This window comes from Hyaena hyaena, unplaced genomic scaffold, assembly GCF_003009895.1.
Source record: "Hyaena hyaena isolate Hyena2069 unplaced genomic scaffold, ASM300989v1 scaffold_30, whole genome shotgun sequence".
Lineage (NCBI taxonomy): Eukaryota > Metazoa > Chordata > Mammalia > Carnivora > Hyaenidae > Hyaena > Hyaena hyaena.
In genome coordinates this window covers 5015344-5037514 of record NW_024080662.1, presented here as the reverse complement: position 1 = coordinate 5037514, position 22171 = coordinate 5015344, and the positions used below count along the sequence as shown (strand labels likewise).

General features: G+C 48.6%; 1 protein-coding gene across 3 annotated transcripts in view; it reads right to left on the bottom strand.

The window, feature by feature from the left end:
• PBX4 (PBX homeobox 4) overlaps positions 1 to 22171 on the bottom strand; it is a 41872-nt gene that overhangs the window by 6944 nt on the left and 12757 nt on the right. For 2 of the 3 annotated variants that reach the window (XM_039228203.1, XM_039228204.1), the window contains exons 2-4: positions 17124 to 17197; positions 501 to 748; positions 23 to 213 (exon numbers count right to left, since the gene is read on the bottom strand). In XM_039228203.1, the coding sequence (XP_039084134.1) occupies positions 23 to 213; positions 501 to 748; positions 17124 to 17197 (513 nt within the window). Of the gene's footprint in view, positions 1 to 22; positions 214 to 500; positions 749 to 7797; positions 7846 to 17123; positions 17198 to 22171 lie in introns of those variants that run through there. The other variant, XM_039228205.1, reaches the window with a different exon arrangement.

The window sequence follows — 22171 nt, the reverse complement described above, 5'->3', positions numbered from 1 at the left end:
CAGGCGGTGCTCAGGGCCTGACCTGGCATCAAGGAACCGTGAACGCAGGGTCATCACGGCCTCACAAGTGCTCTGCTTCAGCTGCATCTGGATGGCACTGAACTTGCCGTGGATGACACCGACCATGCGCTCGATCTCCCTGGGCGAGACGGGCCTCATCCTGCTCTGCTCCCGGAGAAGGTTGGTGACATGTGTGGTGAACTCACGGCAGGCCTGGGGTGGGGACACACACGCCAGCTTGTAACCACCAGCAGACTGGCTCGGGGTTCCATGAGGGACCAGCCACCTGCCGTACCCCCTTCCCCCCGCAGCCTCCAGCACAGGCTGGTTACAGAGACGTGAATGCAAAGGCTTTCCAGCAAAATTGGCCCCCTTTGCCATGAGGCCAAGTGCGTGAACTCCCTGGTCTGTGCCACCAAAGAAAGGCAGTTAGTGTTCCCTGTTTTGCTTTGACAAATGCGCATTCACATGATAGACACTCTTCCATGCAGAAAGATCACCTGTTCATATTTCTCTAGCTCAGAGTGGTAAATCTGTCGGATCTGGGACAGCTTGGCCCTGTAGTCAGAGTGCTCAAGGCTATTGTCATTTGAACAGCCACCTGGGGTTGCCGTGTTGGCCACTGCTGCTGGTCCTCCTCTTCCTCGCCTCTCAGGCCTGGAGACGCCCTCGGCCAGCAGCATGTTATCCAGGCGCATGAGCTGAGCGCTGGGGGGACATTCTTCTGGAATGCCATGGATGCTTAACACTAGATAAGAGAGATGGGACTGAGTCAGTGTCCGCTGTCAGAGCGAAAACAGTCACAACAGACTATCAGCACTGGCGTCCTATGTGAACACAGAACTCTTGAGGGGAAAGGAAGGCTTCCTTTTATCCGGTAACAGACACCGAGTCACCCACTTTGATAGTGGCCTGGGTGGGAGTCCAGCAGGTGAAGGCAGGCCACAGCTCAGGGCAGCCGTGCGGGCAGAGCTCAGAGTCCCCACCTGGGCCTGCATGGGAGGCCTGGACAGGGCAGGTTTGGGGTGGCACGCAGCACTGGAGAAGCCCGAACCGTGCCTGCAGAAGGGAGAGGAGGGCACGTGTCCAGATGCTCACACCAGGGGATGGACGTGACATTCACATGGACATGGGTGAGAATGCGAGGCTGGCGTCAGCGTGGCTGTGTTGGTGTGCCTGTGACTAGGCTGTTGTGTGTGACTGTGTGTGTTGGGGATGGGAATTGCTGCTATAAAGTCAGAGAGGAAAAGCTTGATCCAAAGGGTACCAGTGAAGATAATTAATCCACTTAGAAATTTTTTTTTTTTTTTGAGAGAGGGAGTGCACGCACAAGCTGGGGAGAGAAAGAGAATCGTAAGCAGGCCCCACACTCAGGGCAGTGCCCAATGCAGGACTCAATCCCACAACCCTGGGATCGTGACCTGAGCTGAAACCAAGAGTTAGGCGCTCAACCGACTGAGCCACCCAGGCGCTCCTCCACTTAGAGAGTTTAAGCAGAGAAACAAGACATTTGGCCCTGAAACTTGGAAGAGCTGTTCCAGCTGAGGTGAGAGGGTGGCCTGCTGAGGGGCAGGGCCAGCCAGGCAGGGGAGGCAGTGGGGAGAGCTGTCACCGTCCAGGCGGACACAGGGCAGCAGCAGGGCAGCTGGAGGGAGAGTCCTAGGATCCCCGACCACTGGATGTGGGTGTGAGAACAAGAGGCGGGGCAACTCCCAGGCAGTGGGTGGCACCACGTTCTCCCATGCGCAGCACGCAGAGTGGCAGGTGGAAAGGCTGACCCAGCCTGACCCAGCCCAGGTCCCTGGCCCAGGCAAGCACAGATATGAAGTTGCTGCTTACTGGGAGTTGGGACTGAGCTGACCAGTCTGGGCGGGAGACAGGTATTCGTGTGCCATCGGCACGTGGTGTGTTCGGGACATTGTTTGGATCCACCTGTGCCTGCACTTGTACTTAGGAGAAGCAGGCCACGCCCCCCGAATGCTGGAAAACCAGCATAAGGGACAGGCGAAGGAGGACATGGAAAGAATTATCAGGTAGGTGGAGGGAAACACAGAAGTAGTGATGGGGGTAAAATGCGGGCTAGGCGTTAGACCTCCGTTAATCTCTGCAAAAGCAGCTGTGGGGTATGGCAGGGGAGAATCTGACTAGAAAGTTCCAGGGGACTGTGGGAGCCAAGCAGTGCAGAGGGGAAGGCTGCTGCAGGGGCTGTAGATCCAGGCTCAGATCCAAGGAGGGGGGTCTTGCAGGACCTGAGTTTTGTTTCCTTTAGCCATAAGTATCCGTGGCTGCAGAGAAAGAAATAGGCGGGTGATCATTGCAGAGGTTGGGACAGGGGTGGGGGGGGGACGTCCTTGAGGGGAGGGAATGGGGAGGGAAGTAAGGATGTCCATCTAGTTCTGACTTTCCAGAAAAACAAAGTTTAAAGTGTTTTCTTAGCAGGGGTGGGGTGGGGGTGGGGTGCCTAGGTGGCTTAGTCAGTTAAGCATCCAACCTCATGAGTTCAAAGCACCACAATGGGCTCTGTGCTGACAGCTCAGAGCCTGGAGCCTGGTTCAGATTCTGTGTCTCCCTCTCTCTCTGCCCCTCCTTCTCTTGTACTCTTTCTCTCTCAAAAATAAATAAACGTTAAAAAATTTTTTAAGTGTTTTCTTGGGAACAGGCTCTTTTAAAACTATCAGCTATTGACTTAAGTGCTCAAATAAAAAAGGAATCAAGCCCTATCATAGATATTGTTTACATATCACGTGTCCCTCTCCTGGTCCTTGTTTAAAGGATTAACCTTTTCTGTCTAAAATGTACTTGTGAAAACTGAAAGAGCTTAGAAGATATCCTTGGAGGAATTTTCCTCGTGTGTGGGGACCCCTTCCATCTACTCAGTCCCACTGGGCGCAGTGGGGCACTTTCTGAAAGAACGGAGGGGAAAGTGACACCTTCATTGGTTCCACACTAGCCTTCCACTTTGGAGACCCAATTCTCTCACAATCTTACTTGATCAAGAGGCACCACATGTGAACTTTAGTCCCTGGGCTCAACCAGGACGGGGCTCACAGGGCTCACAGGGATGTCCACACCTGCCATCTGGTTCTTGCAGAGTTAACCTGCACTGCCTGGTCCTTGTACAGGGACCCCCCACCGGCCAATCTCTCCTTGCCCAGAGTAGGTAATGGAGGCCCTCCTGCTCAAGTCTGTTCTCAAATCCTATTGACTCCATCTCCTCAGTCAACTCACCATCCATCCCCTCCCTTAATGCCATTCCTAGGCCCTGCTGCGCTGACCCCTCTCCCTGCCCGCCATGATCTGCAGAGGAACGGCCTCTGTCTGGCCCATCCATCATGCACACCTCCAAGATGGGAACCTTCAAACACAGTGTTTGTCGTGCCAGTCTTTAGTTCGAAGACCTCAACAACCCCCTGGCATCCACAGGTAAAATCTGGAGTCTGACACTGGCCACTCATGGACTTGCCTCACATCTTTCCAAACTCACCTTTGTCAATGTTCCCTCTGTTGGGCCCTGCACGCGGCCCTTTGACAGCACGGCGGACACTGCTCCTGTCCCACGTTTATTTCACAGCTCCCCTCTGAGGGCCCGTGGCCCAAGCAGGGGATCGGGAGTGGGCCGAGAGGAACATGCAGGACCCAGCCCCTCCTCAGGGGACCCCCAGCACGCCCTGACGCCTATGGTGGAGAGGTCACCTCTTCGTCTTCCATTATGGCTTCAACTGAATTCGGGAAAAGATGGACGGGGTTGGAGCATGTGGCTTAGTGAAGGCATGTGTGTGCATGCAGAGGTGTGGGCGCACGTGAGGGTAAAGACGTGTGCACATGTGCATGCGTGACTCTGGGGTGATGCAGGGCGTGTGGTGATCTTCCTCACGTTCTTTTATTTATCTGACAGCAAGCAACTAAGAGCGCATCACAAGCCGGGTACCACACCTGGTGAAGAGTTTGTAAAATACACCATAAAAACATGGCACTTGCTGTTCTCAAATGAAAATTCTCAAATTACAGAGAATACCCAAGCCTTTTCTCATATCTCTCTATAGGTATGTATTTTCAATGTTTATTTTTTGGGGTGGGGGGAAGGGGCAGAGAGAGAGGGAGACACAGAATCCGAAGTAGGTTCCAGCCTCTGAGCTGTCAGCACAGAGCCCCATGCGGGGCTTGAACTCACAAACAGTGAGATCATGACCTGAGCCAAAGTCAGACACTTAACTGACTGAACCACCAAGGCGCCCCATCTATGGGTAGGTATTGATGCAGCCTATTTTGGAGCTGAGTTTTGAAATGCTGGGTAACATTGAAAAAGTACCTATCCTTTGATCTCCAAATTACTACCCTGAGGATGTATCCTTCAGGAACACTGGCACCTGCAGACGCCATATTCACAGGACGCACTCTACCTAGAGTGGCTGTAATTTTGAAAAACTGAAACCACCCAGATGCCCATGAACGAGGAGATAACACGCCTGTCACACCCCAGGCCTTGTGGTATTAACCATGCGCATGTCTTGAGGTCCTGCTTTGGTAAGCAATCACACACTATGGGCTTTCTTTCTTTAAGGCTGGACATTTTTGCAAATGAGTAAAAGCAAAACAAAAAACAAAAAAAGTTACCCCGCGCTTCGGTCACCATCGCCAATTATAGCTGTGGACATGGGCATACAGAGCACGTATGTCTGGCTTTCACTTTACCTGTTTGCAAAGTGCCTTTTGCCCTCCGTCAGCTGCCCCTCCAGTGCAGCTCTGTCCCTCCCTCAGCACCGAGCGTCTGTCCTCCCAGGGCCCGCCCTGTAACTGGCCTAATTATTGTCATTAGTTACTCATTACCGTCAATTACAACAAGCTCGTTCCCAGCAGCCCCTTCCAGAGCATCTCAGACGTGCTTCTCAGCTCCCACAAGGGCCCTCGACTGGTGCCTGGAAGGCCTTGGGGACCAGGAGCTTAGCTCAGGGACAATGTTTGTTAGAGGAACTTAGAAGAGGAGTAGGATCTCAAATAAACCCCCCAACACCCGCTCCCTCGCTGGGCCAACTGCCAGATTTCCTCTGTTCCCAACTTACTGAAGGTGATAAAAACCCTAGTAAATCGAACCATGAAAACTGTAATATTAACACGTTATGTTTGTTTTTTAAAGAAATACTATGGAACTGCAATGTTCACCTGGGGAAGCCCTAACTCTGGGGTGACTGTATTTGGAGACAAGTCCCGGGAGGAGGTGATTAAGACTGAACGAGGTTGGGGGGCATCTGGGGGGCTCAGTCGGTTAAGCGTCCAACTCAAGTCATGATCTCAGGGTTTGTGAGGCCCTCACTGTGGAGCCTTCTTGGGATTCTGTCTCTCTGTCTTTCTCACTTGCACTCTCAAAATAAATAAATAAAGCTAAAAAGAAAAAAAAAATTGAAGGAGGTTGTAAGGATGGAGGTCTCACCCTAGGCCTGTGGCCTTCTAAGAAGGAGAAGAGAGCCCTCCCATCCCCCCAGCCTCAGTCGGAGGAACAGGCGAAAAGGTGGCTGTCTGCAGGCCTGGAAGTGGCCCTCATCAGGAACCAAATCAGCTGGCACCTTGACCTTGGACTTCTAGCCTCCAGAACTGTGAGAAAATATGTTGTGTGAGCAGCCCAAGCAGACTAAGACAGGAGCATGAGCCCAAGTTGTTTTTAGTTTTCTCTCCTTAGGAGGGCAAAGGTAGGGCTGCCGGGGGAAGGCTCCGAGGGGAAGCCTCCTCGCCCTGACTCCCCCTTACTGCTTGCCCAGCCCGTGACCCATTCCTGAGTCCTGTTGCTTGGCAGCAAGACTGTATGGCAGCTTCCTCCCATGCCAGGGTAGGAGTCTGGGCAGAGCCACCTCTGGGACCCATACCCACACGGGAGGCAGGCTAACCCGCAAGTTGAGCCCCAGAGACCACCGATGCCCCTAAGTGGCCTGACCATGTGGCTGTGGGTGTGTCACCCTGCAAATATATAAATGAGTAATAGCCACAGCTCTCCCTGAGCACCCGATGGGACAGGGTGACACAGGACAGGCCTGGCCGGGAGCCTGTTGCCCTCTATGGGAAGGCCCCTGGGCCCTTGGAAGCCTGCCCCCCTCACCCACACTGTGGGGTCTCCACCCCCTCTGGCTGGCCGGCTGAGAGAACATGGAACTGAAAGGTGCCCTGAAGCTCAGTGAGAGGCAGCAACTGAACAGCTTTCTGAGGAGACTTTTTATTTTTTTAATGTTTTTTATTTATTTCTGAGAGAGAGAGAGAGAGAGAGAGCAGGGGAGGGTCAGAGAGAGAGGGATACACAGAATCCAAAACAGGCTCCAGGCTCTGAGCTGGCTGTCAGTACAGAGCCCAACACGGGGCTCAAACCCACAAACTGTGAGATCATGACCTGAGCTGAAGGTGGACGTTTAACCAACTGAGCCACTCAGGCGCCCCGTCTGAGGAGCCATTTGGTGACAGAAAGCCCAAGCCTGGTGTTGGGATGTCAGGGTTAGGGTCTCAAGCCCTGGAATCTTGAGAACACGCTCACACACTGAAGGAAGGTGAGGGGCAAGAGCAAGAGGTGGCCTGACTGTTTCAGGAGAACCTGAGTCCCCCACGTCCTTCCGAATCTGGCCCAGATAAGCTTCCTGACCTCCTCCATGGCCGCTTGCTCCCTTCACCCACTTAGCTCCAACCTGGCCAGGAATACCAAGCCCTTCCTGGCCTCTCAGACCCCTTCTCAGCCAGGAAGGGAAGATGTGCCCTCAGGCAGGTAGAGGCCTACCTCTACCTCCAGCCCTGATGCTGCACATCTGCCTCCGTGATCATTGTGTGAAACTACTCTGCCCACTCAAGACCATCACTGTCCTGTTTGCTGTTAGCACCCCAGCCCCTTGAGACATGCCTGGCTTCACAGAATCATGTTCTAGAAAGAGGAGCTTGTGCTAAGAAACCTCTCCCTGCAGGCCACCAGGCCATTTTATGGCTACCAGGCTCTCAAGGAAGACAGACCCCTTTCCTTCAACCAACCGCTTCAGAGAAGAGACCCAGGGAAAGCCACACCCACCGTATGCAGGCCTCAAGACAGGAGCTCACAAGTAAATCACGACCCAGCCCCATTCATGTTCAGACAGCTAAATGTCTAGCCAAATGACCAGCAAGCTGAAGCCAGCAGCATCTGTGTACATGTAGGTGCATAAATATGTGAATCAGAGCCAAGAGGCTTTATCTCTGCCCACAGGTGCTTTCAAACTACGTCAGTGTAAATAATCAGTGTAAATGAAAATCTATCAATGAAAGTCATCACAGAAACCTAAAGGAGAAAAACAGTAACTCAAAAGATACAAAAAGAAAAAAAATTGATTAAAACAATACCCACTAATGATAAAAACCCTTTGCAAACCGGGTGGCTTGGTTTTGGCTCAGGTGGTGGAGCATGTGGCTCTTGACCTTGGTGTTGTAAGTCTGAGCCCCACATTGGGTGGAGAGATTACTTAAAAATGAAATATTTTATTTATTTATTTATTTATTTATTTATTTATTTATTTATTTTTGAGAAAGTGGGGGTAGAGGAGCAGAAGGAGAGAGAGAGAGAATCCCAAGCAGGCTCCATGTCCAGCACAGAGCCTGATGTAGGGCTCAGTCCCACAGTCCTGGGATCAAGACTTGAGCTGAAATCAAGAGTCAGACATTCAACCAACTGAGTCACCCAAGGTGCCCCTAAAATAAAATCTTTAAAAAAAGCAACCCTCAGCAAACCATGAATAGAAAGAACCCTCCTTAACCTGATAACAAGCATCTCGTCAGACCACAAAGCACACTCAGACTTACTGGGGGCCTTTTAGAAGCACTGCTTCAAGTCAGACATGGGCCAGGAGATGTCTCCTCGGCTCTGTCCTCAGGTGCCAGTGGAGAGGATGAGACCAGGAGCCTGGGAGGGACAGACGGGCAAGGTAAGGACAAGAGACCAACTCAAAGGCTGAAGGATGTCCTTGTGTCACTGCAGTGGCCCAGGGACTCACCAACAACGGCCTCTCTCATCCCCCATCCCACCCATACTGGCCTCCAGGTTGGGTCTTCACTGCACAATGGCATTCTAACTGTCTGGCCACAGCTTGCCTCTCACACTAGTCTATCAAGGGCCCTTTTATATTCTTATTTCCTGGGGATAATGGCCCTGAGTTCGTAACTCCAAGTGAGGACACTTTTGAACCCAGCCTGTTGGGTTTTTTTGTTTTTGTTTTTTATTTCTGAGAGAGAGAGAGAGAGAGAGAGAGCAGGGAAGGGTCAGAGACAGAGGGAGACACAGAATCTAAAACAGGCTCCAGGCTCTGAGCTAGCCGTCAGCACAGAGCCTGACATGGGGCTCGAACCCACGAACCGTGAGATCATGACCTGAGCCAAAGTCGGACGCTTAACTGACTGAGCCCCCCAGGCGCCCCCAGCCTATTGGTTTTGAGACCTGCCTGCATTTACTTGTCAGGCAATGTATCCTTGGTCAGTTCATTTAAGCAGCACTCTAGATAAATCCTTACTGTAAGTCCCTGAACCTTCTCAGTCCCATGGGACCTTATGGAGACTATCCCTTTAACAAACACTCCTCTGAAATCATGACTGGCACACACACTAGATAGTTATCAAATTGAGGGAGTACGACACTATGCAAATCTCCATCGCTTCTAATGAATCCTTAATTAAAATATATCACAACCTAAGTGCTGAAGCCTCAACCAAGTAAGCAAATTAATTTTCATTTCACTATACTTAGGCATTTATTAAAACTCTACAGTTCTGTAGTAAACCACTATATGAAGTAAAAATGATACACAGCTTATTTAGGTTTGTGGCAACAGGCAAAAGGAAAAGACAGCAAAATACTATAATATACAACATGGCTAAGTTAAAGGTCTAGAAAATTGGTCCATGCTCTCCTATAGCGATAAGGCTTTGAGAACATTTAACAGCAACAGCTAAAAAAACCCCACTTCCTGATGATTTCTATCTACATTAAATGATTTCATTTTTTATTATTTTATTATTTTTTAAGTTTATTTATTTTGAGAGAGCGAAAGAGGGTGCACGTGTGAGCAGGAGAGGGGCAGAGAGAGAGGGAGAAAGAGAATTCCACGCCAGCTCAGTACTGTGAGCACAGAGCCCTATGCGGGGCTCAATGTCACAAACTGTGAGCTCATGGCCTGAGCAGAAATCAAGTTGGGATGCCTAATGGGCTGAGCCACCCAGGTGCCCCTATTATTTTATTTTAGGGAGAGAGAGCATGTGAGCGGGGGAGAGGGGCAGAGGGAGAGAGAGAGAGAATGAGAATCTTAAGCAGGCTCCACACTCAGCATGAAGCCTGATATGGGGCCCAATCCTACAACCCTGGGATCATGTCCTGAGCCAAAATCAAGAGTCTGATGTTCAACGGACTGAGCTACCAAGGCACCCCAACAATTCCATTTCCCATCCAAAGAAATGCTCCAATTTCAACTGAACAATATGTGAGCCATTGGGAAAGGCCTAGAAACTTCCAAAGCTATCACTCAAGGTATGATCTTTATTTTGCCGAGTCCTACATAGTGAGGTGACCAGCCCAGCGATATGCGCATCAACCACGTCCTACCCAATTTTCCAGGCTGGGAATCAGGTTTTGAGACCAGCCAAGGCCCTAATTACCCTAAAGGGAATTATCCCAGGAACTGATGTTAAGCAAGTTCTAAGTGACAAGACAAAGGAGTATTTTCTGTCAAAAAAGATTGGTCGTTCGCAAGCCATCACCATGTTTACTGATAGCTACTGGGAGCCAAGCCCCTGACAGGACTGGGCTGCACTGTGGGCACGCCTGGGCTTTCAGGGGCTGGCGTTCTGGCTCGGGAATCAGGAAACAAACCAGAAACAAAAGCACAAGATCATTTAAGTCAATGGCCACGCCCGAAGGAAAAACCTGAACAGGGTAGAAGACTCCGTAAGAAACTGGGACTTCACAAGAACCCGTGAGCTCCTGGCTCACTCTTCTTTTTTTTTTTTTTTTTTTAATTTTTTTTTTTTTATGTTTTATTTATTTCTAGGAGAGAGAGAGAGACAGTGTGAGCAGGGGAGGGTCAGAGAGAGAGGGAGTCACAGACTGAAACAGGCTCCAGGATCCGAGCTGGCAGTCAGCACAGAGCCCGACACGGGGCTCGAACCCACGAACCGCGAGATCATGACCTAAGCGAAAGTCGGACGCTTAACCGACTAAGCCACCCAGGCGCCCCTCACTCTTCTTGTAGGTACACCGGCAACCAAAACCCTTTAGCTCCTGAACTGGTTATTTTTTTAAAAGATTTTTATTATTTTAAAATAATCTCCACAACCAATGTGGGGCTCAAACTTACAACCCCGAGATCAGGAGTTACACACTCCACCGAGTGAGCCAGTTAGGTGCCCCAAGCTGTTTTGGCAACAGCTTTACTGAGATAGGATTCATGTGACATACCATCCAGTCATTTAAAAAAAATTTTTTTAATGTTTATTTATTTTTGAGAAAGAGAGAAAGAGACAGAGCATGAGCAGGGGAGGGGCAGAGAGAGAGAGGGAGACACAGAATCTGAAGCAGGCTCCAGGCCCTGAGCTGTCAGCACAGAGCCAGACACAGGGCTCAAACCCACAACCTGTGAGATCATGACCTGAGCTGAAACCAAGAGTCGGATGCTTACCCGACTGCACCTACCCATTTAAAGTGAGCAATTCAGGGCCCCTGGGTAGCTCAGTCAGTTAAGCATCCGACTCTTGGTTTCAGCTCAGGTCATGATCTCACGGTTCGTGAGTTCAAGCCCCACAGCTGGCTCTGTGCTGATGGTGTGGAGCCTGCTTGGGATTCTCTCTCTCCTTCTCTCTCTGCCCCTCCCCTGCTTGCATTATCTCTGTCTCTCAAAATAAATAAATACACTTTAAAAAAATTTTTTTTAATTAAGAGGCTTTTCACAAGTCACCCTGAAACTGGGGTACCAGGAAAGGACACTCCAAGCGACTCCCAGCTCTAGGAGATTCACTCTTAGCACAGCATAAGAAAAAGTACATGAGACTCGGCCTCGGGCACAGCCAATCAGAAAAGGGATTGGAGTTCCAGAAGAAGTCACACTGCAGTGTAATTGATAACGTGGCCTGAAGGGTAATTCACTGTTGGCATAAACCCAACCATAAGGCTGGACTTAACAGATCATGAATTTGGAATTGGAACAGACCTGACTAAGTGATGAGGAAGGGAAACAAAGGTAAAAAACCTGCCAGGTTAGGGGCACCTAGGTGGCTTAGTCAGTTGAGTGTCCAACTTCAGCTCAGGTCATGATCTCACGGTTTGTGAGTCCATTTGTGAGTTCGAGCCTTGCGTTGGGCTTGCTGCTGTTAACGCAGAGCTTGCTTTGGATCCTCTGTCCCCATCTCTCTGCCCCTCCCCCCGCTTACTCTCACTAAAAAATAAACAAAAACAAAAACTGAAAAACCCAAATAAAACCTGCTGGGTTACTCAAGCCTGTCAGCTCCTAGCCAAGCCAACAAACAGTGGTCAGGAAATAACAGGGTGTTCCCTTATGTTATGTGTTATTTTCATGAACTCTGAAAGGCAGCCATCTATGCTCCTGCAGCACAGAGGAGGCTCCTTGGCCCAAAGCAAGGCTGGCCAAGCCGGGTCTCCGGGACTTCTCATTCCTCAGGAGACAGTAAGCACAGAACTGACCAAGGAATAGACATGCACTTGAGACCAGCACAGGGGATGGTGACAGAGCAGAGAAGACAAAACAGGCCCCTCTGGGTGAAATGCCCACATGCCAGGTGGATTTTCAGTGCACTTCCTGTGCCCACGGGGTCTAACTTGCCTGCCCATCCCCAATCCAAGATCCCAATGCTTTTATAGAAGTTGGCACTCAAGTTCATTTGGAGGCAAAGTCTGACCTAACCAGGGTGTGAGAATGTTCCTGCTGTGGTGCTAAATGTCACCTTTGAAATGCAGGCTCTGCCTCAGAACTCAACACACCCGTGCCTAAAATCCCAGCTCTGAGTTCTGTGAAGCACGTAGACCCAAGGGCTTCAGGAAAGGGGCTGGGCTAGTATTTGGTCCTCTCAGCTAAATTCAAAACTCCAAAAACGGTTTATTTTGTTCTCTTAGGACAGCTCCTCTCGAGGCCAAGAAGAAGGGCTGTCTCAGGGAAGGATTCGGAAGGGAAGACGCATGCCTAGGGCATCGCTGGAGTTCAGAGGCCTCTGCGGGCAGGGACGCCCAGACACCCCTGACCTAGAAGATGTGCCAGCGCTCCCCCACAGGCCAGAGGGGACAGTGGGAGGCAGTGAGGAGGTAAGGTAGTGCTTCCAGGAATGCCTGCCAACACGGGGCTGACACAGAGGACGGATTTCTCTTCAGGATGATACCAAGTCAGGCCCCAGACACTTAATCTTCCCGAACCTCATAAAATGAACAGGATGAAAAGGACTTCAATTAATAGGTATCAGTCACCAGGAATAGTTCTTCATTCAGGAGAAACCTAAGGACAGTCCTAGAACACAGCACATCCCAGGGCCTGTGCTCACTGGAGGAGACAGATGGCAAAGGCCCACAACCATCATGGGTGCAGTGAGAGTGGCGGATGCACAGACGGCACTGTGGGACTGGTGGCTGCAGGCTGTGAGGCACAGGAAGGGTTCCCTTTCTGAGCCAGGACAGGGTGTGAAAGGGCGGCATGTGTCCTGGCTGTAGGTTACTGGGGTGAGATCTCCATAAAACAAGAGGAAAGTAAGCGTCTGCCCCGAGGCTGCTAGAAGGTTTCGCGATAATGCCGGGAAGCTTGGAGCTGCCTGACTGCCACCCATACTCCACCGATGCATACTGAGCTTTAAATGCTCTGCAGAAGGGGTGCCTGGGTGGCTCAGGGGGTTAAGCAGCTGACTTCAGCTCAGGCCATGATCTCACAGTTCATGAGTTTGAACCCCGTGTGGGCTCTGTGCTCACAGCTCAGAGCCTGGAGCCTGCTTCAGATTCTGTGTCTCCCTCCCTGTCCCTCCCCAGCTTGTGCTCTGTCTCCCTCTCTCTCAAGAATAAATAAACATTAAAATAATAATACTAAATTAATAAACAAATGCTCTGCACAGTTTTGGTCTTTGCCCTAAAGGCCTCTTGCAGACTTTAGCCAGAGGGGAATGTGAGGAATGTGGGTTAAATCAAGAAGCAGACATGCTGTGTCCCTGCATGAGGAGGCCCAGAAGGCCTGGCTCTCAGGATCACCAGTAACGTGGTGACCCACTGGTGCCAGGGTGCGTCATCAGGGCATTGAATAGTTTTCTTTGGGCTAATACTGGGTCATTCCTGTCACAAGGTTGGGAGAAGCTGAAGCAGAGCCGGGATCTTGTTTATTTTCCTGCCACTTGCATGTTGGGTGCACAGTGATCCCACAGCTGCACTTCCTGATCATGAGAGGAGAGACTTGGCCACATTGAACTTGACAACTCAGCCAGACCATGTGAGGTCCGGCTCATGGCAATTGCAGAAAGCTTGCACTTTCCAAGTTTGAGCAGCGCTGCCCCATTCTCGTGCCACCATGTCCCCAAACGCCTTATGCACCCCAATGTTTGAGCCAGTTGGTGGACAGAAAGCCTGATTTTCTGAAGAGTGCCCAGATCTGATGTGTGTGGATTACGCTCTGAACTCTATGGCCTCCTTGGGACTCAGCTTAGGATAAGTCAAAAGCCCCAAGCATGACCTCTGCAGCCTGGAAGGATGGATCAGGTGACAGCATGGTTTAAGACAGACACCTCAGCTTGTCCTGATGGCGGTAGGTATCAGTCCTTACTTTTTCTCCTGAAACTGTGGAGTCTGAAACTGATGGACCCCTGCACTCCTGTCCACACATAGAGAATCAGATGGAACAAAAAAGATGTGCCCAGATGGCACAGCCACAGCTCCCAAGAACTGGCTTCCTGTTCAGTTCCAGCACCTCACGGACGTGATAAACATCATCAAGAACTAAAGCTTCCAGGGGCGCCTGGGTGGCTCAGTCGGTTAAGTGGCTGACTTCGGCTCAGATCATGATCTCATGGTTTGTGGTTTCGAGCCCTGTGCCGGCCTCTGTGCTGACAGCTCAGAGCCTGGAGCCTGCTTCAGATTCTGTGTCTCCCTCTCTCTCTCTGTCCCTGCCCTGCTCATGCTCTGTCTCTCAAAAATAAATGTTAAAAAAAAAAAAAAGAACTTAAGCTTCCTGAGACAACAGTTGATTGAATTACTTTTAAAAGTTGTTTTGATTTCTACCAAATTCCATATTTGGAATTTAGCTATTTCACAGAGCTAAGCTGTTGTCCATTAAAACCCTCAGGGTCCCACACCTCCAAGGAGCTAGGATGGCAGAGCCAACCACTGGGGCAGCGGGGAGCCCTGGAAGAGCTTTTGTTATTTTTCCCCCAGGTTACAGGGAAGGGGACAGCACAGCCCAGCCCAGCAAAAGGTACCAACGCTGGCTGGTTTTTATCAAAGCGACCCACACCACACAATTCAGTAGTGCGGAGGAGCGTGTGACCAGAGCCGGCCTCCCAGGGGAGCGCTGGCATGTGTGGTTTCTTTCAGCCCACAGGACTCTCGGGCTTGTTGCTCATTCATTTGTAGGATGATCCAGTCGGTGCAGAACACAGAAGGGAGTGCTGTGCGGGCAAACTTGTTGAAACCCCTACAGAGCCCACCTCTGTGCTTCAGTCTGTAGGGTGAGGGCGCATCTGTGGGGGAGGGCGACCTGGCCCTGGGTGTTGGAGCCTGAGGAAGGCATTACATGGGAGCTGTCACAGCAGTGGCCTGGCAGGGGATGGGGTGAGGACTGAGGGGTGAAAAGAGGTCCACATTTGGGAGGAGGACTGGGTATACAGGGAGGGCAAGGAATAACTGATTAAATATGTAAAAGTACTGGGGCGCCTGGGTGGCTCAGTCGGTTAAGCGTCCGACTTCAGCTCAGGTCATGATCTCACAGTTCGTGAGTTCAAGCTCCACATTGGGCTGGCTGCTGTCAGAGCAGAGCCTGCTTGGCATCCTCTGTCCCCTTCTCTCTGCCCCTCCCCGACTTGTGCTCTCTCAAAAATAAATAAAACATAATGTTTTTTATGTTATCCTCAGTATTTTCACTTATTGTTTTATAAGTGAAACTTATAAACTTATAAAACTTATAAAACAATGAACTTATAAACTTATAAAACTTATGAAACTTATGCAACTTATAAAGCAATAAGTGAAAATACTGAGGATAACAGAAGCAGAAATCTAATTGTGAGGAAACAGCAAAATAAACATCAGATAAACCCAAATGGAGGGGTCTGCCTGTGATCTTCTAGAGGGTCAAGGTCATGAAAGCCAATAAAACATGGGTTGTCACACATGGAAAAAGACCAACATGACATGATGTATAACATGAGATCCTGGCTTGCATCCTTTTCTATAAAGGACATTATTGGGACAACTGACAAAGCTTAGATAAGGTCTGAGGATTCCATGCTAGTGGCGTTATCAGTGTCGTTCCCTGACTCTGAGGGCTGTCCCAGGGGGAATGCCTTGTTCATTGGAAACAAACACTCAGCTAAGTGTGCAGGGGTCATGGGGCATCTTGGCAGCCACTTATTCCCCAACAGTGCAGGAAGAAAATATATTTGCACTGTTCTTGGAACATTTCTGTAAATCTGTGATTTAGAATAAAAAGTTAAACACACACAAGCAACCTATGAGAACAGACGTACCCAAAGTACAAGGGCTCTGTGAGCCAAGCAGAAGAAAAACTTCCGGGTTACAAGTGCATTCGAAGGTAAAAGAATCAGGGATGAAACACAGCACAGATTGGCTTTTATGAAAAAGGAATGTGGTATAAAAACAGGAGAGAAAATGTTGACTGCTACCTGGGTTGGGAGCACCATGAAGAGCCACCATGAAGTATTTCTTTGTTTTTTTTTTTTGTTCTGTTTTGTTTAATTTTTTTTTTTTGTTTATTTATTTTTGACACAGAGAGAGACAGAGCATGAGTTGGGGAGGGGCAGAAAGAGAGGGAAACACAGAATCCGAAGCAGGCTTCAGGCTCTGAGCTGTCAGCACAGAGCCCGACGTGGCACTCGAACTCATGAACCGTGAGATCATGACCTGAGCTGAAGTCAGATGTCTAACCAACTGAGCTACTTAGGGGCCCCATGAAGTATTTCTTTGACCTAATAGGGTTCCCCACAAATGTCAGTCCCACCAAATGACCGAGCAGTTCTCAACCAAAGTGTGAAGGTTGTAGATGATGAAGAAAGACTGAGCCACAGATCAAAAGAGACCAAGGAAACAGGATGACAAAATGCAATGTGGGAGGGTGGACTGGAGAAAGGGCGTTAGGGCACAGACGGTAAATCTGAATAGTCTGTTGTTCGGTGGAAGAGCACTGTACCAAGGTTAACGCCTTGGTCTTGATCATCACGCCACGGTTCTCAAGGTGTTGGCACTAGAGGAAGCTGGGAGAAGGGTATAGGAGAACTCTCTTACTATTTTTCAACTTTCCCGCAAATCTAAAATTAATTCAAAATAAAGTGATTTTTATTTTAACAAAAGGATTTACAGTGGCAGGCGGCTTCCATGGGGATTACTTTGAATGCTTAAAACAATAAAATCATTATTACTCTACTTTTCTAATTCTATCATCTTTTTTAAAAAAATTATTTATTTTAAGAGAGTGAGTTGGGGAGGGGCAGAGAGAACAGGAGAGAAAGGACCCCAAGCAGGCTCAGCGCTGTCGGCACATCCCATGTGAGATGGGAACCCATGAACCGTGAGATGGTGGCTTGAGCTGAAATCAAGAGTTGGGTGCTTAACAGACCAAGCCATCCAGGTGTCCCTTATTCTTTTCTTTTTCCAAAACAATGGAATGCCACAGGCCTCTTAGGTCTCCCTTAAGAGCAATGCAGCTGCTTGTTACTTACTGGCAATAGTATTTCCAGTTACAGACTGCAAAATTAATGGGTGTAAGACACAACACCGATACACCAGAAAACAGGGAGCTGACAAGGCAGAAAGGAAGGATCTGAACCATCTACTGCCAAAGAGAGACGTGGAAGGCAAGATGGCTACATCAGGACCAGAGAGTGTGTGGTTGTCATGGTCCTGGAGCCACAAAAAAGTCATCTCAAGGGCCTACCTGTCTTTTCCTTGATCTCACAGAGCACACTGAAGAGAGCGGGCTTCATCCGATGGCAGTTCAGAGCGTGCTTTCTGAAAGAGAAGCAACAGAAGAGAGCGTGAGAAAGAGGAGCCACCCCGTCCAGGAGAGTAGAGATCCTTCATATGGACCCTGCCGGTTCTGTTGAAAATTGCTCTTGTGAAGTTACGGTACAAAAGCATTTATACGAATTTCACTTTGTAAAATTCAAATAGAGCAATGCACAAATATTCAAAACATTTCCTTTACATAAAGTTTTTTAAAAAAATGTTTATGTAGTTTTGAGAGAGAGAGCATGAGTGAGGAAGGGACAGAGGCAGAGGGGACAGAGGATGTGAAGTGGCTCTGTGCTGACAGTAGTGAGCCTGATGTGGGGCTAGAACTCAAACTGCAAGATTGTGACCTGAGCTGAAGTTGGATGCTCAACCAACTGAGCCACTCAAGTGCCCCACATGAAAAATTTTAAACAATGCAAATTTAAATAAAGCAAATAACTTGTCAAGGGCTATGAACTTTGGGGGCACCTGGGTGTCTCAATAGGTTAAGCGTCCGACTCCTGATTTTGGCTCAGGTCATGATCTCACCATTGTGGGATCAAGCCCCACGTCGGGCTCAGCATTGTACACAGAACCTGCTTGGGATTCTCTCTCCCTATCTCTCTTCCCCTCCCCCACTCATGCTCTGTCTGTCTTTGTCTCAAAAATAAACATTAAAAAAAATGATCCAGTGATTTCAAAGCTGTGTCCACACTACTGCCCGAGTGCGGCACTTTGATGCATAAGCAGAAACGCCAGCCATCCTACCCCGGTGTTGTGAGAGGTTAACTCAGTAGGTGTTTGCTGAGCAGCCACTATGTGCCATCCACCATTTTAGTGTCGCAGACACAGACAGATGAGGTTCCTACCTATGTGGCAGTCAAGAGGGAGGGAGCGAAAGACACCAAATGCATGCACAAACAAGACAACCCTGAGCCACGACAGGAGCTTTGTGGCAACCAACTAGAATGAGGGCTAGAAGGCCTATTGGAGTTTGCATATCTCTGACGTGACCTCAACGCTGAGATCAGAATGACAAGTAGTCAGGCAGGAAATGAGAGACTGAAGAGAGTAATAATTTAGGTGGAAGAAACAGCCAGTGCAGAGGCCGAGTGAGAACACACTTGGCTTTTTAAGAGACCAGGATGCTGTAGGATAAGGAGGGAGGGAGAGAGCCATGAGGTGAAGTTAGGCAAAGGGGGATCACCTAGAAGAGCCTTGTCAGTCAGGGGAACAACTCTGGCTTTTGTTTGCCGGTGATGGGGATTGGCAGAAGAATGGCCCCCAAAGATGTCCATGTGCTAATCCTCAGAATATGTTACACGGGAAAAAGAACTCAGTGGGTGTGATAAGGTTAAGGACCTTGAGTTGGGGAGATTAGCCTGGATTACCCAGATGGGCCCCATGTAATCACCCAAGTCCTTACAAGTGGACAACCTCTTCTAGCTGTGGGCAGAGAGAGATACGGTGACACAGAGTCAGAGACATTATGTTGTTGGCTCTGAAGACAGGGGAAGAAAACTACAAGCCAAGGAATGCAGGTGGCTTCCACAGGCTGGAAAAGGCAAGGAAATGGGCTCTCCCCCTATGGCCTCCAGAAGGAAGGCAGCCCTGCCAAGGAGAGACGCATGGTGGACTTGTAACCTATAGAAATGGCAAATGATAAATAAGTTTGTGTTTTTAAGTCACTAAATAGTGGTCATTTGTTACAGTGGCAACAGAAAACCATTACAGGAGTCAGGTAAGTGTCCAACTTGAGCTCACTGTCATGATTTCACAGCGCATGAGTTCAAGCACCACGTCAGGCTTGCTGCTGTCAGCACAGAGCCTGCTTTGGATCCTCTTCTCCCACCCCTCTCCGCCCCCCCACTTTCCCCCACTCTTGCATGCTCTCTCTCAAAAATAAACAAATGTTTAAAAATAAACAGAGCTGGACATTTAACCGACAGAGCTACTCAGGTGCCACAAGGAAATGCCAAACTTTTATAAAGTGGCTGCACCATTTTCCATTCCCATCAGCAACTAATTAGGGTTCCAATTTCTCCACATCCTCACCCACACTTGCTCTCTTTTATTATAGCCATACCAGTAGGTGTGAGGCAGTATCTCATTGTGGTTTTGATTTACATTTCTCTAAAGACTAATGACATTGAGCATCTTTGCACATGTTCACTAGCCATTCTTTTTTGGGGAAATGTCTATTCAAATTCTTTGCTCATTCTTTAATTGGGTGATGTCTTTTTTATTGCTGAATTGTAAGAGTTCTTTATATTTTCTGGATACTATATGCTTTGTAAAAATACGATTTACAATTTTTTCTCCCATTCTGTGAGTTGTCTTTTTACTTTCTTGATAGTGTCCTTTGAAGCACAAAAGTTTTTCACTTAGTGAGATCCAATTTATGTATTCTTTTGTTTGTGCTTTAGACACTAAGAAACTGTTGTTTAATTCAAGTTTATGAATATTTATGCATATGTTTTCTTCTAAGAGTTTTATAGGGCTAGCTCTTAAACTTAGGTATTTGATCCATTTGAGTTAATTTTTGAATTTTTTTTTATGTTTTATTTATTTCTGAGAGAGAGAGAGAGAGAGAGAGAGCATGAGCAGGGGAGGGTGAGAGAGGGAGGGAGATACAGAATCTGAAGCAGGCTCCAGGCTCTGAGCTAGCCATCAGCACAGAGCCCGACGTGGGGCTTGAATCCACGAACCTTGAGATCATGACCCGAGCCGAAGCTAGACGCTCAACCGACTGAGCCACCCAGGCACCCCATTTGAGTTAATTTTTGTATATTGTGTTAAGTAAGGATTCAAATTCATTCCTTTTTTCAATGTTTGTTTGTTTGTTTATTTATTTATTTATTTATTCTTGAGAGAGAGAGAGACAGAGTGTGAGCAGGGAAGGGGCAAAGAGAGGGAGGGAGACACAGAATTTGAAACAGGCTTTAGGCTCTGAGTTGTCAGCACAGAGCCGGATGTGGGGCTCAAACTCATGACCAGGAGATAATGACCTGAGCCGAAGTCGGCAGCTTAACCAACTAAGCCACCCAGGTGCCCCAATGTTTAGTTATTTTTGAGAGAGAGAGAGAGGAGCTGAGAGAGAGGGAGACAGAGAATCTGAAGCAGGGTTGGAGCTGTCAGCGCAGGCCCCAATAGGGGGCTCAAACTCATGAACCATGAGATCATGGCTTGAGCTGAAGTCAGATGCTTAACTAACTAAGCCAACCAGACACCCCTTCAAATTAATTCTTTTCCATGTGCAGATCCAGTTTTTCCAGACCATTTGTTGAAAAGACTATTCATTCTCCACTCAATGGTCTTAGCACCCTTGTAGAAGATCAATTGGCCATATATGTATGGGTTTATTTCTGCATTTTCAACTCTGTTCCACCGATCTATTGCCTATCTTTAAGTGAACTGCATTTTTAAAAGATCACTGCGGCTGCTCTTAGACTGGAATGGAAGGCAAAGGGTGGAACCAGGAACGCCAGTCTGGAGGCTATTACAGCAGGAATAGTCCAGAAATCCTACTGGCTTAGTTATGGTAGTAGACATAAAAAGCAGACAGATCTTGGGCTGCCTGGCTGGCTCAGTCAGTGGAGCATATGACTTGACCTCGGCATCCTGAGGTTGAGCCCCATGTTGGGCATGAAGACTACTTAAAAAAAAAAAAAAAGGCAGAGGGGTCCCTGGGTGGCTCAGTTGATTAAGCATCTGATTCTGGCTCAGGTCATGATCTCATGGCTCATGAGTTTGAGCCCCATGTCGGGCTCTGGCTGACAGCTCAGAAGCCTGGAGCCTGCTTCGGATCCTGTGTCTCCCTCTCTCCCTGCCTCTCCCCTGCTTATGCTCTGTCTCTCAAAAATAAACAAACATTAAAAAAATAATAAATTAAAAAAATAGGCAGATCTTTGACTTCAGCAATGAAATCAACAGGACTCCTGACAAACTGGTGTGGGGTTTGGGAGAAAGAGGTGATGCAAGGATAACGACTACTAGTTTTAGGCCTGAGCAATTGCATGAAAGGAGATACCATTAACTACCATTGGGGAGACTGGTTTAGGGAAGAAGGCAGCAGGTTCAGGGAAGAAGGGTCTGGAAGGCAGAGCTGTGCCTTGATCAGGTTACATCTGAGATTGCTATGAGCTACCCAAGAGGAGGTACATGGACATGAACACAAGGCTGGAGATAAGCAATATAAAGATGGGGAGTCATGGGCATAGAGATGGCACTTTAAGCCACAAGCCTTGAGGAAATCATCATAAGGGAATATAGATAGAAAGGGGTCTATGCCCCAGACCCAGGCCTGTGGACTTACAGAAGTCAAGCAGAGAAAACCCTGCAGAAAAGACGGGGACTGAATTGCCAGTAAGGAGGAACCAAGAAAAACAGTTTCAAGGAGAAAAGAGCAATCTGTGAGAAATACTTCTTAGAGGCAAAGCGAGAGAAGAATCCAGAAGAGACCTTGGATTTAGCCACCTAGAGGTCAGCAATGACTCATCAGAGGGAGGAGAGGGTTGGGAGAGAATGGGTGGGGGAGAGGAAGTAGAAGTAGCAACCTCAAATGCAGGAGAGGAAAGAAATGCAGGATGTGTTTAAAGAAAAGGTGTGTAGTATGTTTTGTTTTTCTTCTGTGTGTTATGAATGCTCTGACATCCTGGAGCTGGGAGAAACTGTCCCTCCCAGCACAAGCTAATTCCAGAGCTTGCCGGAGAGCATGCCTTTCCTACAAACCCCAATCCTAAGCCCATACCCCCAACCACTTTATTTTTTTTTTTTTTAATTTTTTAAAATGTTTTATTTATTTCTGAGAGAGAGAGAGACAGTGTGAGCAGGGGAGGGTCAGAGAGAGAGAGAGAGAGACACAGAATCTGAAACAAGCTCCAGGCTCTGAGCTGGCAGTCAGCACAGAGCCTGACGCGGGGCTCGAACCCATGAACCGTGAGATCATGACCTGAGCCGAAGTTGGACGCTTAACCGACTGAGCCACCGAGG